At 47.2% G+C, this 15283-nt stretch overlaps 1 protein-coding gene across 2 annotated transcripts in view; it reads right to left on the bottom strand.

The window, feature by feature from the left end:
• Positions 1 to 6173: 6173 nt before the first annotated feature.
• The window catches only part of TMED8 (transmembrane p24 trafficking protein family member 8), a 37473-nt gene continuing 28363 nt past the window's right edge, over positions 6174 to 15283 (bottom strand). For both annotated transcript variants that reach the window (XM_006052896.4, XM_044924699.2), the window contains exon 6: positions 6174 to 14218. In XM_006052896.4, coding sequence (XP_006052958.2) covers positions 14001 to 14218 — 218 coding nt within the window. In that variant the 3' untranslated portion in view covers positions 6174 to 14000. The remainder of the gene's footprint in view (positions 14219 to 15283) is intronic.

The raw sequence follows: 15283 nt of genomic DNA, 5'->3' as shown, positions 1-15283 counted from the left end.
TGTGAGTCCCCTTTTCTTGAGCTCCAATCCCAGGGCACCTAGCTCTTCCCTCTCATCCTGGGCTCCTTGGTGGCATCTCATCTCTTAGATGACCTGGGTTCCAGGCTCTCCAGTGACCAAGGTGGGCTACTCTGGTCCCAAAGCGAGTTTGTCCCAGTGGAGACAGACAGAAGCACAGGAAGGGAGATGAGACACAGCAGTGGAGAGGGAGGCTGTGTGTGTCCTGCTCTGCTGCCGTCTGGGCCCTTTCCCCCAGATTGCTCCAGACTCGCCTGGCTGCATCAGACTCCCCTGGGCTCTCTCCAAGAAACCTTGAGATCAGAGACTAATCTCAACTTGGGATCTGCAACGGTCACCTAACTTGGACTTTGAAGGTGATTCAAGCTCCGGTGGATTTTAAAGAGGGACTGAGCTCAGGGGGAAGAGTGGGGGCCCCACACTTCAGGCTGCACTCCCTGGCCATCCAGAGAGAGTGGGGTCTGCAAGGAGCAGCGGGCGAGCGGCAGGAGTGAGGTTTGGCCATTTGGGGTGCTGCTGCCACGTCCCCAGATCAAGGCGACAGCTGGCTCTGCCTCACACTCACAGGTGCCTTCGGAAGCCCAAATAATCCAAAGTGATTGCCAGCACTGCTGAGGTTACCACGTCCTCCCACCCCTCCCTCCTCCTGGCCTCGTTTCCAGGCGACAGAGAAGCCCAACAGACTTCTGGGAAGTGCGGGCACCAGCCAGAACCCACATCTAGGACAAGGCTCCAGACACAGAGACAAGCTGAGCCCACGCCCCTAGTCTGAACGATTCCAAGGGGAACTTGGTATAACAAGCCGGGTGGGCTGGGGTTCCTCCTAGAAACTAGCCGGGGGTCGTCGTGCTTCAGCTGCTAATGGACCCCCCTCTTTCTACTCAGTCCGCCAGCGTGGGGTGAGCCTTCCCACGCCCACGGGCTGGGGGCTGGGGGCCGTCCTGCTCCAGCTGCTAATGCACCCCCCTCCTTCCACTCAGTCTGCCAGCATGCGGTGAGCATTCCCACCCCACGGGCTGGGGGCTGGGGGCTGGGGGCTGTGGCTGTGTGACTGGATAAGGCAGCTGCAGCCCCTGCTCTTGCTGAGCTTATGCCTCCCCACTGACTTCTGGACATTGACCTGTCCAGCTCTCACTCCACTGCCCAAACATCATGCCTGTCTGCTTGTATGTCTGATCTGAGATAATGTCCAAGAGCTGATGTATTTCAACTCACGTCTCCTCCTGGACGAGCAGCACAATATTAACCTGTCTGGGACTTCACTGGAGGTCCAGAGGTTAGGACTCTGTGCTGCCAATCCAAGGGGAAGAGTTCATTCCCTGGTCAGGAAACTAAGGTCCCACATGCTGCAGTGCGGTCAAAAAAAAAAAAAAAAAAAAAATTAACCTGTTTAACCTTAGGGCCTCCATCATCCATCCTAAAACTGGTGGCTAAAGCTGAATGGATTTTAAGGAAATCTAAATGAGGTAGAGGCAATACAGCCTCGTTATCAAGCATATGTAGAAACCATCCTCATGTACAACTCATTTTTATATTTTTCTCATAGTTCCGGTCCTCTCTAGTTCAACACGAATTTTCTGACACGTATTGTAAGGTGAATACCAGCAGTGGGTTGGGTAGGGTAGAGATAAAACACTGTGACTTTTGCTCTGGTCTCAGCGAGATCCTTGGAGTCGTCACATTTCTGAGGCCTTCTTTTTGTCTTCTGGTTTTCCCCGAGCCCAGACAAACCTGTTCTTCCCCCACAAAAACAGATGTGTCTAAAAAAAAAAAAAAAAAACAAACAAAAAACAGATGTGTCTAAACCAAAGAAACTCACTCTGGGCTACTCTGAGCTGCTGAGAAACACTGGGTTCGGTTCTTCAGGTGTCCCCACATCCACGACTCAAGCCACCCAGAGATGTGGCTGACTAACCTTTGTGGTTCTCAACTGTAGAGGAACCATAGTCCGTCTCCTTATTACATGATGCTTTTGTGAAGGGGAGACTTTTGTGTTTTAAAGAACCTGAGCCACGGAGCTCTTCACACAGTGTATAGCAAAATGGTCTCCAGGTCAGGGCTGGGAACCATTCTTGCCACCTTCTTCACCTGGAACCAAGGAGAAAACTAACCCAGAACCAACTCAGCTCCCAAGAGGCTGCTGCAGCTTTTCTGGAGTTTCCTGTGAACTTTGGAGGCTGGGACTGTGGAGGTGAGGGAACCAGGGGGGATGGAATTGAAAGGAACAGAGAGCAGGCAGGCCCAGGGAAGCCACCAGCTCAGGACCAGCTGAGGGATGGAAAAGGAATGGGGCGGGGGGCAGCCGGATGCATAGCATTGTGGCCTCACTGAACGACGCGACTCCTGAGAAAGGAGAGCATCTGTGGGTTTCCAGGCCTGCGGTTTTAAAGCTACCGAGGCTATCTGTGTTCCAGCCCTGGGGCCTCCATGGTGTCCAGGGCATCAACATGGGTAGCTGCCCTGCTGCTCAGAAATGCAGAGACCTGAGATGTGACCAGCTTCAGCCCCTCCCCCTAGGAAACCATCCTCCCAGAACCTGGGGCTGGATACATGGGCGAGAAGAGAAGACTCTTCTCTATTTCCAGAGGAACTTAGCTGTGCTGTAGGGAGAAAGCAACATTCCTATACCTTCTCCCCTGTGTGAGGGCAGAGCTCCCTCAAGGTCCTCTAGGGCTGCAATACTGACCAGTCTCTCTTGACGCCAGTTCCAAGCACAGCGACTAGCCTCACTCCATAAATGCAGGTGAAATTGAGAGATGCCCTTCCTATACAATCATGGCTGGTTACCTTCTCCCTCCCTGAATGTCTCTTCCTCTTTTAGGACCCTGGCAGATCATGAAGAAGCAAATATTTCCCCAAGTGCGTAGACTTTTCTCTAGAGGTCAGACCGTGGCTCCAATGCTTAGCAATAATTAAGCTTCTATAGAGGGTTTTTAAAACGACCTCCTCTGCAACTCTCTCAAGTCTGCAAGTAAATTCTTATTTGACTGGGCGGGGGCTGAGTTCAGATATATCTCTCAATCCAAAAGCTATCTCCTATTGAGAGGATATTTTCCAGGAAGGGTTTCTCCCCCATGGCTGACCGAGTGGTGAAAGGCAGGCCCTTCTTTATTTCCACATCAGTTGTTAGATCTGTGAAGACCGATCTGTAGACACCCAATCCCAGGATGCCAAGGACTGCAGGGAGGTCTGATCTGCCCTCCTTCTGCAGTGGGCGTGGCCATAGTGGATGAAGAACAGATATTGGAATGACTTAATGCTGGTTATTAGATATGGAGAATCTTCCAGCTCTATGGAAGTAGTGAAAGTGAAGTCACTCAGTGGTGTCTGACTCTTTGCGACCCCATGGACTGTAGCCTACCAGGCTCCTCTGTCCATGGGATTTTCCAGGCAATAGTACTGGAGTGGATTGCCATTTCCTTCTCCAGGGGATCTTCCCAACCCAGGGACTGAACCCTGGTCTCCCGCATTATAGACAGACGCTTTACCATCTGAGCCACCAGGGAAATAGTAAGTCCTGATAAATACTTTAGAAGGATGAAAGCAGAATGGGGGTGCTGCCAGGAAATCTTTAAGAACATATCAAAATATAAACGATTTTGTTCCAAGCAATTTTACATAATCATTAAGGACAGCAGCAAACTTAACTACTGGATAAGCAGGTAGATATACATGTTCATAAGATAAGTCTCATTCTATTGGCTCCTTCTAACCTTTGAACATAGCTTATTTAGCTCTTGTTCCCAAGGTCAAAAGCAGGCATTAGCCCACTTAGGGCAAATACCTGAACTAAGATGTCTGCTGAATGTAGCAAGAACTTCACGGGCTACAGAACATCAGACTGGATGTCAAGGGCTGCAGTGTGTGGCTGCACACATGTATATGATCCTGAAGGATATCAGGGTCAATGATATGACAGATCATATAAAGAGTGCCTTTAAAAGTTAGAAAATGGGACTGCCCTGGTGGTCCAGTGGATAAGAACCTGCCTGCCGATGCGGGAGACAGAGGTTTGTTCCCTGGTCCAGGAAGATTCCACATGCTGCAGGGCAACTAAGCCCGTGAGCCGCAACTACTGAGCCCGTGCTTCACAACTACAAAAGGCTGCCTGCCGAGAGCCTGTGCTCCTAGACAGGAGAAGCCACTGCAGTGGGAAACCCAAGCACAACTACAGTAGCTCCTGCTCGCCACAACTAGAGCAAGTCTGTGAGCAGCAATGAAGACCCAGCACAGTCAAAAATAATATTAATTTAAAAAAGAGATGCCTGTTCATATGCTTCCTGATTTCAGTGGGGATGAGATTTCATACAGCAAAAGCCAAGTGATAATGGTTTAACTATGAAAAACAACCATTTACAGAAAAAAATAAAATAAAAGTTAGAAAAGACTCTCCAATATGTTCTGTGTCATCAGTGACATAGTATATTTGGCATACCCAAACACAATGCATTAAAGATCCCCAGGGACTTCCCTGATGGTCTAGTGGCTAAGACTCCGAGCTCCCAATGTAGGGGACCCAGGTTTGATTGCTGGTCAAGGAAACCAAGATTCCACATAGTGTGGGGCAAGCCCACACGCCACATCTACTGAGCCCCTGCACCATAACTAGAGAGAAGCCCTCCCACTGCAAGGAAAGATCCCACAGGCCACAACGAAGATCTGCTGTGATGAAGACCTGACTCAACCAAAAAAAAAATTAAATAAAAATATCAGCATTTTTTTTAAAGTAAGTTATAATACATATGTGGTAAAAGAAAGCAGGGAAAAATAAACAGGCTTATCTTAGGACCACAGGTATCACTTAAGAAAATATTTAATGGTGCCCCTCTGCTCAGATGTGAGTCCTTCCTGTTCTGGAGTACACGCCAAGGATGTGCAGAGGCGGCATTGTAAGGCAGGTTGAAGGTATCTTACAGTATCATTTGCGCAAATGAAAGTAGGCCGAGTATTACCCAGACTATGTTCAATGATTACTGTGGTGTCCAAAGTCCTGATTCCCAGTTTGAATAGTCAGCCCACCGGAAAATGAACATCCCTGGGGATCAAATACTAACAAAACAAATGAAGTTCTATTTAGTAATCATCACTCTAAACTTAGGGGCTTCCTTGGTGGCTGAGTGGTAAAGAATCTGCTTCCCAATGCAGGTGACACGGGTTCAGTCCCTGGGTCAGGAAGATTCCTGTTGAAGGAAATGGCAACCCACTCCAGTATTCTTGCCTGGGAAATCCCACGGATACAGGAGCCTGGCAGGCTACAGTCCCTGGGGCTGCAAAAAGAGTTGGACATGACTTAGCGACTAAACGACAACTCTTAACGTTTCTTCCCTTGGGCCAAGCCCAGATCCCAGTTCATACTCAGATATAAATTTAAATGCAGACCTCCCTGGTGGTCCAGTGGTTAAAGAATCCACCTGCCAATGCAGGGGACATGGGTTCTATCCCTGGTCTGGGAAGATCCCACATGCCACGAAGCAGCTAAGCCTGTATGCTACAACTACTGAGCCAGCAGGTCGAGAGCCCATGCTCTGCAACAAGAGAAGCCATGGTGATGAGAAGCCCGTGTGCCACAACCAGATAAAGTCCAGCCTGCAGGCCGAGAGCCCATGCTCTGCAACAGGAGAAGCCGTGGTGATGAGAAGCCCATGCGCCACAACCAGATAAAGTCCAGCCTGCAGGCCGAGAGCCCATGCTCTGCAACAAGAGAAGCCGTGGTGGTGAGAAGCCCGTGCGCCACAACCAGATAAAGTCCAGCCTGCAGGCCGAGAGCCCATGCTCTGCAACAGGAGAAGCCATGGCAATGAGAAGCCTGTGCACCACAACCAGATAAAGTCCAGCCTGCAGGCCGAGAGCCCATGCTCTGCAACAGGAGAAGCTGTGGTGATGAGAAGCCCGAGCACCACAATCAGATAAAGTCCACGTGCAGCACCCAAGACCCGGCACAGCCAAATATATATATATACATATATATTTTTTAATTTAAATGCGGATGAAAGCTCTATCGTTAATCTCACTCTTAACTTTTTCTTGTTAATTTTTCTTAAATTTTTATAATAATAGATTATAAAATAATTCACAGATTTAAAGAACACTTATCCTCTTAAGATGCAGAGGAGAGATGAAGAAAAAATGTTAAAAATTAAAGTATAACTCAGATGTTTCAGGTGCATAGTGAAAAAGTTTATTTATGACATGTCAAAATTCAGAAAAGAAGACAAAGAATGCACAAAAGCATCACAAAACGGTTACATAATATAAAAACACAAGAACTGAGCTATTTCAGGAACAGTAGCTCAGGATCCCATGTGTATCAGGCAACACACTCAGTGCCACAGGGTAGTGGAAATACAGTATTTTATTAAAGGGAAAACCACTCAGCAGGACATAACAAATAACAATTTGGTTCAGAGTTCTTAGAAATCATAGGCGATGCTGGCAGCATTTGTCATGGAAGGGAACACATAACTAGCTGACTGTGACAAATGATTGCTTGGGACACCGTGTATTTTAGAGAAAAGGCTGTGACGCTGTTTCCCTTCCAGACTCCTTTTTGCAACGTCAGCATCAGTGCGTGATCTAGAATGATAAGGAAAGAATGCCTTGGTGGTTGCCAGTTGCTTAAAAATATTTACCAAGAAAGCATGATCATCTTTCAGTCAACTGATAGATCTCAGTGCATGGCACCCAAGCAGGCCTTTCAGAAACACAAGCTAAATGGCATAAGGTAGTTTAGGAGATCTTCAAGCACCTCCTCTATTCCAATTATCCTTACCCAAAGACTGGCTTTCTTATAATCCATCACTTTGATTACAAAGCAGCTTTCTTCTGGGGATTTCAGGACACTTCCCATTATTAAGGGAAAAGGGTACAGCAGAGTCATGAGTGATGAGGTTTCTTTCTCCAGACTTTACTTGCTCTTGAACATAGCTAAATGGAAATAATTCAGGTTGACTAAATAAAAAACAAATTCATTTATGGGACAATCATTTCAGAAGAGGATGTTAGTGGAGTTTTAAATTTTTTAAATTTCTCAGTAAAATATGCTGCTTAGGAGAGGAGAGAAAGAATTAGGATAATGTTTTCCACATGATTCTTGACTGAACCTGAAAACCAACGGTAATAATCAATTACAGGTAACATTACAGATGAGGCATTTCAAACCTGAGTGAGGAAAAGGGTTCAGGAGGAGAGCTCCTTTACCTGACTGTGAGTTAAAGGCTCTTCTGTTATCCCATATACTATCGTATTTCAAACCAAAACTTTACAATTGTTCATGATCCTGTATCAGAACATTCAGAAAATATATGTACTTGATCCCCTGGAAACCATTTCACATATTTTATCCCTAGATGAATCAAACCTGTCAACTTAAAATGACAGAGAACTATGGAATTTAATTTTTCAAAAGCCTGTACCTCTAAATTTCTGGCATACATGTTCCTCATCTGTTTATCAGAGTGAAGAAGAGCCATGAAATCAACTCTGGTCCACATACCTGGGGGACTGAAAGAAATCAGATTGTGAGTTCAAACCAGTGACCAGGACTACAGATTATTTCAAAGCCAGAGTCTTGTGCCTTTGGACTTAGTTTCTGAGGACACTGCTGTTTGTAAATGAACCCCCACTAACAAGGGTTTAGGTAATTAATTGTGTTTTCTTAGACTGGTGACAAGACTTTAAGATAGGAGGGGCTCTGTCTGGCCTTCTTGGTTCATGAGGGACAGTGCAGCACCCCAGAGGGAGTGGTGATTTCTGAAATCTGGCCACACAATACTTAGCAAAGTTTCTCTCACCCTTTGGGTCCCAGATCCTGCCCTAACCTCACTACCTAAATAACTGGGTGGATGTCAAAGGCGTGCCCACAGGTGCTGGACTGGCTGGACAGAGCAAGTGGGTGACACCGATCATTAACCAGGTACCAAAAGAACCAAAGCAGCTCTTGCCAGGGTGCTGCCGCCCAGTCCCAGAAAAGAGGCCACTGGGAACCGGCTCTCAGGAGGTCCTCCTTTGCGGAAGGCCAGAGTCACTGCCCACATTAGACTGGCCCCTCAGTGGGCCCTGAAGCCGGACTCTGCGGACCTGCAGAGCTGCCGCCTCACACTGAGATCACAGCACGGCCGGTGACAGGGTCTAGGGCCCGTAGACGGAGGCCTGGCTCTGTTTCCCAGCCAACTCAATTAGTGTGTCATCCCCATCAGCAGAGCATCATCACATCCTTTTCACTCACTCGGTGAGCTTAAGGAGAGTTCCAACTGCACAGTCACACGGGAGTTACCCACCCAGCTATCCCAAGGTGGGGCTGTAAGTCATACGACATCATCTTGGAACACTACCAAAGAGCCTCCCAGGTCACGTAAACCCTAGAAGCCAGGGGCAGGGGCTTAAGAGGAGAAGGAATTAAGACAGTATGGTATTATCAGAAGGACAGACCTACAGACCAAGGGAAGAGAACAGAGCCTCCAGAAAAGACCGGCAGCGGCTTGATGACAAAGATGCCAGGTCTAAACTACTACGCGGTATGATGCCATTAACATGCAGTTCAGGGAGGGAGAAGGTGCTCCCTGGTGACAGAAGTCAGAACAGCGGTGGCTCTGGGGGCAGAAGAAGGGTGTGGACTCTGAGGGGGCATGAGGGGCCTGCCATGGGGCTAGAAATGGCTTGTGTCTTTGCCCAGCTGGTGAGTACATGGGATGTCCATATGACAACACACGAGGTGTTCCACGAAGATCTGAGACCTCATGTAAGTTATCTTCCTTCCCTGAGTCTCTTGATTCTTCATCCCTAGAATGCCCTCCCCAGCCCTACTTCCAGCCAAGGTTGATCAGCTTATCTACTCAGCTCACACTATTATCTAATTCTGGTTAATTATGTAAACTTGGATATGGGTCTGGCCCCTCTCTGTCTCTCAGTTGTGTGGAAATGAGGGCCTAGGGACAGGATCCCACATGCATGAAAACTGGGACTTCGGTCATAGGGACACTCACCATGTATTGGGTTGCTGGGAAGCACCAACTTGTGACTAGTTTTAAACACCCATCCCCTACTTACTCCCCAAAGATTCATGCATGGTGGCTCCATGAGCTCAATCAGATACAATGAATACAAGGACTTGCTCTCTAAAGAGCATGAATCCCTTAACAAGCTACCCCTCACCAAAAAAATGAGACCACCTTCCTTCATACAGAAACTCACTTTCCAATTCTTTTCAACCACTAAGATTCTACAGGGTCGGTGCCCTTTCCACTTCTAGCAAATTCAGGCTTCCAAAAGGTCTACCCTTTGGCTAGGTGGAAAGAGACTAGTTAAAGAGGTTGGTGTGAACTTTTTCGACCCAGGAGAGATTCTAAATGGAGGCTCTAAAAGGAAGACCAAATTGTGTCTGCCTGTTGGTCCCATTGACTGTGTGTGTATGACTGGCCCACACAAGATGAAAGGGAATGAGATTCCTACCCCTCACAGGGAGGTCAGCCTACGGAGGGCACAGCTCATTCACAAAAAGTTTTGTGGCTTGAGGCTATTCCGGGATGTTGGTCAAAATGAATCTGTTTCATCCCTTTTTGGCCATAGTCAAAACCAACTGAGGCTACAGGGACATAGCAGGAACTCCTCCTAGCCTTTCTAAAGTCACCATCTTTTTCTATGGCGCTGGACCCACAAGTCCCAGAGGGTATAGAGGTGAAGTCAATCCTCAGGTCAGGGTTACACTTAGCAGAGGAGACCTACTCAAAAATATTTCCAAAGGCAATCTTGTTGGAAAAGAAAGCAAAGTGAGTTTGGGATGTCTCCAACAAGAACAGTGAGAACCAGTGAGGTTTCTGACCAAAAGAAAAATTTCAATGGATGAAAAGCAAACTAAAGAACTACACAGAATCAGAATATGAGCAAGATTCTGGGATACATTTAATAGCTTTTCTCTCTCTCGTTTTCATTCCTTATTATCAATGTAAAAAAAAAAAAAAAAAAAAAGGCAGTTCCTCAAGCTGCACGATCCTTTTCACTCCTATCCCTTCCTCTAAAACAATAGCCTTTTGTGTAAATGTTAGGGGTCACTCAGCTCTGTACCTTAGAACCTTATACTTTGCGGTTAAAAGGCAACCTTCTGCAGAAAAGTGGTCTTAAAATAAACATAAAAATATTTTGGGTTTGGGTTTCACCTAATTTCTTTCAAAGAGGGACTGGATAGGGCTCATCAAAAACATACAGGTATTTTCTATAAATGATGTTTTATAATAATATCTAAACCCACTGATTAAAATAAGATAGTGAGCTTTCAGGAAACTTTCAGTTAAAACTCTTCCATATATATATTATAAGGGACAATATATACTTTTTAAAAGTATAAGATTTTCTTTCCTAAATAACAGATAAAAATATTTTTAAAGTGCATGAATCAATTAAGGGAAAAAAAAAACTAAGAATGGCCTAATTTCAAGTTACTACCTACTTCTATTTTAAAGCTACATTATGTCTGAGGATCCGAGTGTTAATTTCAGTCCTGAGGATATGTTGGAAAGCAACAGAGATCAGAAAAAAAGTCTTTCCAGTGGAAAGCAGTTTCACAATTACCTTCACTCTGACATGCCAGATAGAGAAGAAAACATTAGCTTTTAGAGCCTACTGCTGCTGCTGCTGCTGCTAAGTCGCTTCAGTCATGTCCGACTCTGTGCGACCCCACAGACGGCAGCCCACTAGGCTCCTCTGTCCCTGGGATTCTCCAGGCAAGAGTACGAAATGGAAAATATAGCATGAGTTCTGAAAAATGGAGAACAGGAAACATTTTTATGAGGATCACCTCCCTGGTTAACTGGCACTGAATGAGGTGAGTTTGCTAAAAACCAGGAACTCTCTGACACTGGAGAGCTGATGTCTGTGAAGGGAATACTCTATTGGACACCTGTCAAAAGGAACAGAACAGCAGAATCATCTTTGTTTAAAAGTTAGCAGTTTATAATTTTAAAATCTGCGTGATGGATATACATAAGGGTGCTTATACTATACTTCTTTTAAATGTTGTTTGCTGAGAATTTTTCAAAATAAAATGTTGAGAAAAATTAACACCCTAAACTTTCTAAATGTCCCATCTCTCAACAAAGCAGCAAAACTAAATAAACCAAAGAAACTTAAGAACTTGGCCACCTTGTAGAGAGACTTTCAGTCTCTCCTACTGGGAAGTACTTTCTTTCCATTGTATGTTAATATTTATGCTCTAAAGAACAGGGTGAAGGTGAAAGCAAGTGATTTTCACTTCATTGTTTGGTTCCGTAAACTGAGAGAGAGAGACTAAGGAAGTGACGACCTCTTAGGGTTTGCTGAACCATGAAATTCTCAGTAATTACATGTGTTTTATAGGTAATATTTTGTCCCCAAAGTTCAGTAATTTCAGATGACTTAATATGGGATAGTAAATTCATTAGATGGTGAAAATATCTTCTTTTAGCTATTTGTGTGAGTGTGTGTGTGAATGGATCAAAGAAGCACTGACTGTTAACAAAACACAGGTACAGAATGAAATATAACAATGTCCAGGACTTCAAAAGTGACCAGACAATAAGAGGCACACTGAGGCGATGGGAACGAGTCCCTCAGGCTTCCCTGATGCAACAGAACTAGGATTCTAAAGAAAACAAGTATACAGAGACTCTCGTGGCAAAAATCAACAACAGAAAGTGTCATCCCAGGGAGACTCCAATGACCCGACAGCTCCGTCTTAACAGAAAGTCGGAAGTTAACAATAAACAGGAAAAATAAGCCAGGCTGTAGCTGACTGGAGAAGAGCTCGGTAGAAAATTATTTTATAAAGATTCTATTCAATTAGCTAAGGCATGATTCAATTTCAGTGATGATCACACGGCTACCTGATGGGATGACCGCACAGCGAGTTTGCTTTCAGCGCCTCAGTAGGCAGTTGCTAGAATAGTTACTAACTTCTTACAGAGCATAGAAATTTGGGCCAGTGTATAATCCTCTACAGAATGCACTCAGACGTAAAGTAATGGAGGTATGAGGCTGCTTGGAGGAGGAGGGATGCTACGGTGGGCCCCGGCATCCTCTCCCACCTGGGGCTGTGCTCCCGGAGGAACAGACGGTGCGGCTCTAGCGCCCTTTGTTCGTGACAGAGGTGCCGCTAAGGACCCGTCATGGGGAGCCCTGGTCGCTGAGTTTCTGCTTCTGTGCAGAGGGGAGGCGTGGTGTGAGGCTCCCACACAGGGAAGGAAGGAGCCAAAGGAAGCATCGTGACGCAGCTGACTCCTCAGAGCAGGCGGAGGGCTTGGCAGTCCTGGCATCACGGGATGCCTCTGGTTGGCTGGTCAAGTCCTCTACACTCACTCAATCCTGGACAAACGGGCAGATTCCCTCACAACCTAGAGATCCTCACAGGGAGTGCTGGGAGCAGCAGGCTGGGGTTGGGGGGGGCATCATTCATCCACCTCAGGAGGGGCAGACCCCTCCCAGAGCCTCACAGGGACTGACACCACAGGAATGGAACATCAGCCCTCCCCGTCTTTGCCTGAAATCTCCATTTAGTTAGACTCCACAGGAGAGGGGGCCTCGGTGGCTCAGAGCAGGTGGAAGGAAGCCTTCTGAGAAACAGATGGGAACTGTTTCAAAGGTGAAGTGAAATGTGGCTTTAACAATAAATAAAAGTAATAAATAAATCTAATTCTTCCTCAGAATTCTAAGGCAGTAGTAACAGGCTTGACGCAGGGAATAAGAGGAGGAGGCACACGGTCGCAGTGGTCCCTTCTCTGTCTCCTCCTTGGCTGGGGCGGGGCCTGGCCACCACGTGCCTCTGGGGACACTGGAGGCAGCTCCCCACGGCACGCCCACTTCATGGCGTGGAAAAGGCCATCCCCAGGGAACGTACAGGCTTCAGCCTGGTAAAAGAACAAAGCCGACCAGCAGCAGCAGTGAGGCTTCATGACCATCTCCCCTTCGAGACTTCGAACACCAAAAGCCTGTAGCCCTGAATGCAAGTAACCTAGACATCTAGAAACTTAGGAAATCTGACTGGTCCCAAAGCAAAATTTCTAAATATCACCCGTTTTCTAAAGACTAAAAAAAAAAAAGTGGTGGGGAATCTGGAGTGTTGTTTTGTTTTTTAACCTCTTCTCTCAGATTATCTACCCCTCCTTCTTTGATTATACATGAAATGATTTAGTAACACTTGACTTCTGGAGATGTGGCATCTGAGATCAACCCAGTACCTAATTTCCACCCTTCCCCCTCCCACCCCCAGGGCCCTTGGAAAGGAACACCGCCTTTCGATATAGGAAGTGATGGAGGCAGTTTTTCTTCCCGGAATAGCTTAGACTACAGGGGTCATCACTTTGGACTGCGTGGAAGTTCTTGCTGTGATGGCACAGACTTAGAAAAGGGAAAGGAGAGGAGAGGCAGGGTGAAATCACCAGCCCTCCAGAGGCAGTGGGGGCTCCCAGCCTGCTAGAGAACGGGCAGAACCAGCAGGCGGGAATACGGCAGTGGTGAGAGGCTGGCCAGAGCTTTCCATGTCCCCGACACTGGGCTCCTTCACAGACAGAGTGCTGTTCCCTCTTTCTGTCCTTTCGAAAAGTGAAGAGAGCGGGTGGCCACTAAACTCGTCTGCGTGAAGGCTCTGCAAGAGGAGGGCGCAGTGGTTGAAAGCATACACCTGGAACCAAAACAAACCTATTTTGAAAAGGCAACACCCAACTTCCTTTTAGGCTTTTGGCCTGATGGGTGTCCTCCGCAGAGAGATTTTGCTGGAGTCGGAAGCAACGAGAGCGTGAGTCAGGGACCACAGAGCAGGGGTACCACGCCACCATCTGCAGAAGCCAAGGACGGGGCAAAGCTACACGGATGGGGCTAACAGTCAGGTCCATCAGCAGGGCGGGAGGGTCGGGCGCCCCACGCTCAGCTTGGAGCCCTTGCCTATCCAGGACAACAGGCCCCAGCTGGCAGCCTGCTCCAGCCGGCGCGCGCCACCTGCATCCCGTCCCGGAGGGCCTTCAGCTCGTGTAGTAGACGTGGAAGTAGAGAGTCTTGTTGCGAAGCAGGGAGTAGGAGTTGTCGAACTTCAGCAGGTAGATGCCCTCGCCGGGGTAGTCGTGGCTGCCGGCCTGTACGTCTCGGTGGCTGTCCCGGCGGTACACGGGCATGACCTCCCCGTAGCGGCCCCGCAGGGAGCTCCTGGAGCCTCGCTCCACGTCTCCAGCTGGGACGGGGTCTGCGTGAGCAAAGGGCAGAGTGTTCGGCTATGAATTCGGAAAACAAAAAGGCCTACCTGAAGGCAAGAAGATGAACCAGGTAACAAGCTGGTGGCTTTCCCCCCATGGGGCATTTGGAAATGTCTGGTGGCCTCCAACTAGGCCATCAGAGTGACCAGTGGGTGATACTGGCCTTTAGTGCTCAAGGGTTCAGGAATGCTAAATGTCAGGATAGTACCTTCTCAACAAAGAAGTGTCTCCTTCCAAATGCCAACAGTATTTGCACTGAGAAACAATGATTTAGCCTTACAGAGCCTTCCTAGCTCCAGGAGTATCTGGAAATTTCCAAGGGGGAGGGCAAGATATTTAAGTAGGGAAGATTCAACAGGTGAAAGAACTCGCTAAAGGAAGTAGGAGATGCAGGTAAAGGTGCTATAGCAAGTGACCCCCAAACCCCTACTGGTTCTCTGAGGAGCAACAAATAAGATCGTAGGTTCTCCTCCTTCTTGAATACATGCAGACCCCTCTATAGACTTGCTTTTCCATGAAGAAGCAAGTTAAGGGGTTGACTGTAGGATGATATGGGAAAATCCAGGAATAAGGCTAATGCTTATTTAAAAAAAAAAAAAAGGCAGCCTTAGGGCCATTGCGAGTAGACTTGTGAGTAAGGACTGGAATAGAGCACAGAGACTATTTTTAAGACTGCTCTGGGCACGAAGGAAGAAGTAAACAGAAGTCAGCCAGCTGTGACAGTCTGGAAGGAGGAGAGAATGGGTATGTTTGGCAAACTGCAATCACTCAGCTTGGTTCCAGACCAAGAAGAAATGTAAATATCCCATACAGAAAGAAATATAAATATCCCTAAGAGAGAAATAAAAAATAATCTCAGGTTTACATACGTGATCTGAAAAACACTGCCTCTACACACAGCAGCACAACACCCCTTTCCCTGCCCCCAACCCACCCCTGTCCCCAGCAGATCCTGGGGGCAATATAGCCAGGTACCGATTAAAAAGAACAGAAGCCTTCCACTCAGGCATCACTGCTACCCCACCAGAATGTTCTCAGAGGGTCTGACTTCAGCC

Source organism: Bubalus bubalis, chromosome 11 (genome assembly GCF_019923935.1).
Source record: "Bubalus bubalis isolate 160015118507 breed Murrah chromosome 11, NDDB_SH_1, whole genome shotgun sequence".
Classification (NCBI taxonomy): domain Eukaryota; kingdom Metazoa; phylum Chordata; class Mammalia; order Artiodactyla; family Bovidae; genus Bubalus; species Bubalus bubalis.
This window is presented reverse-complemented; position numbering and strand designations above follow the sequence as displayed.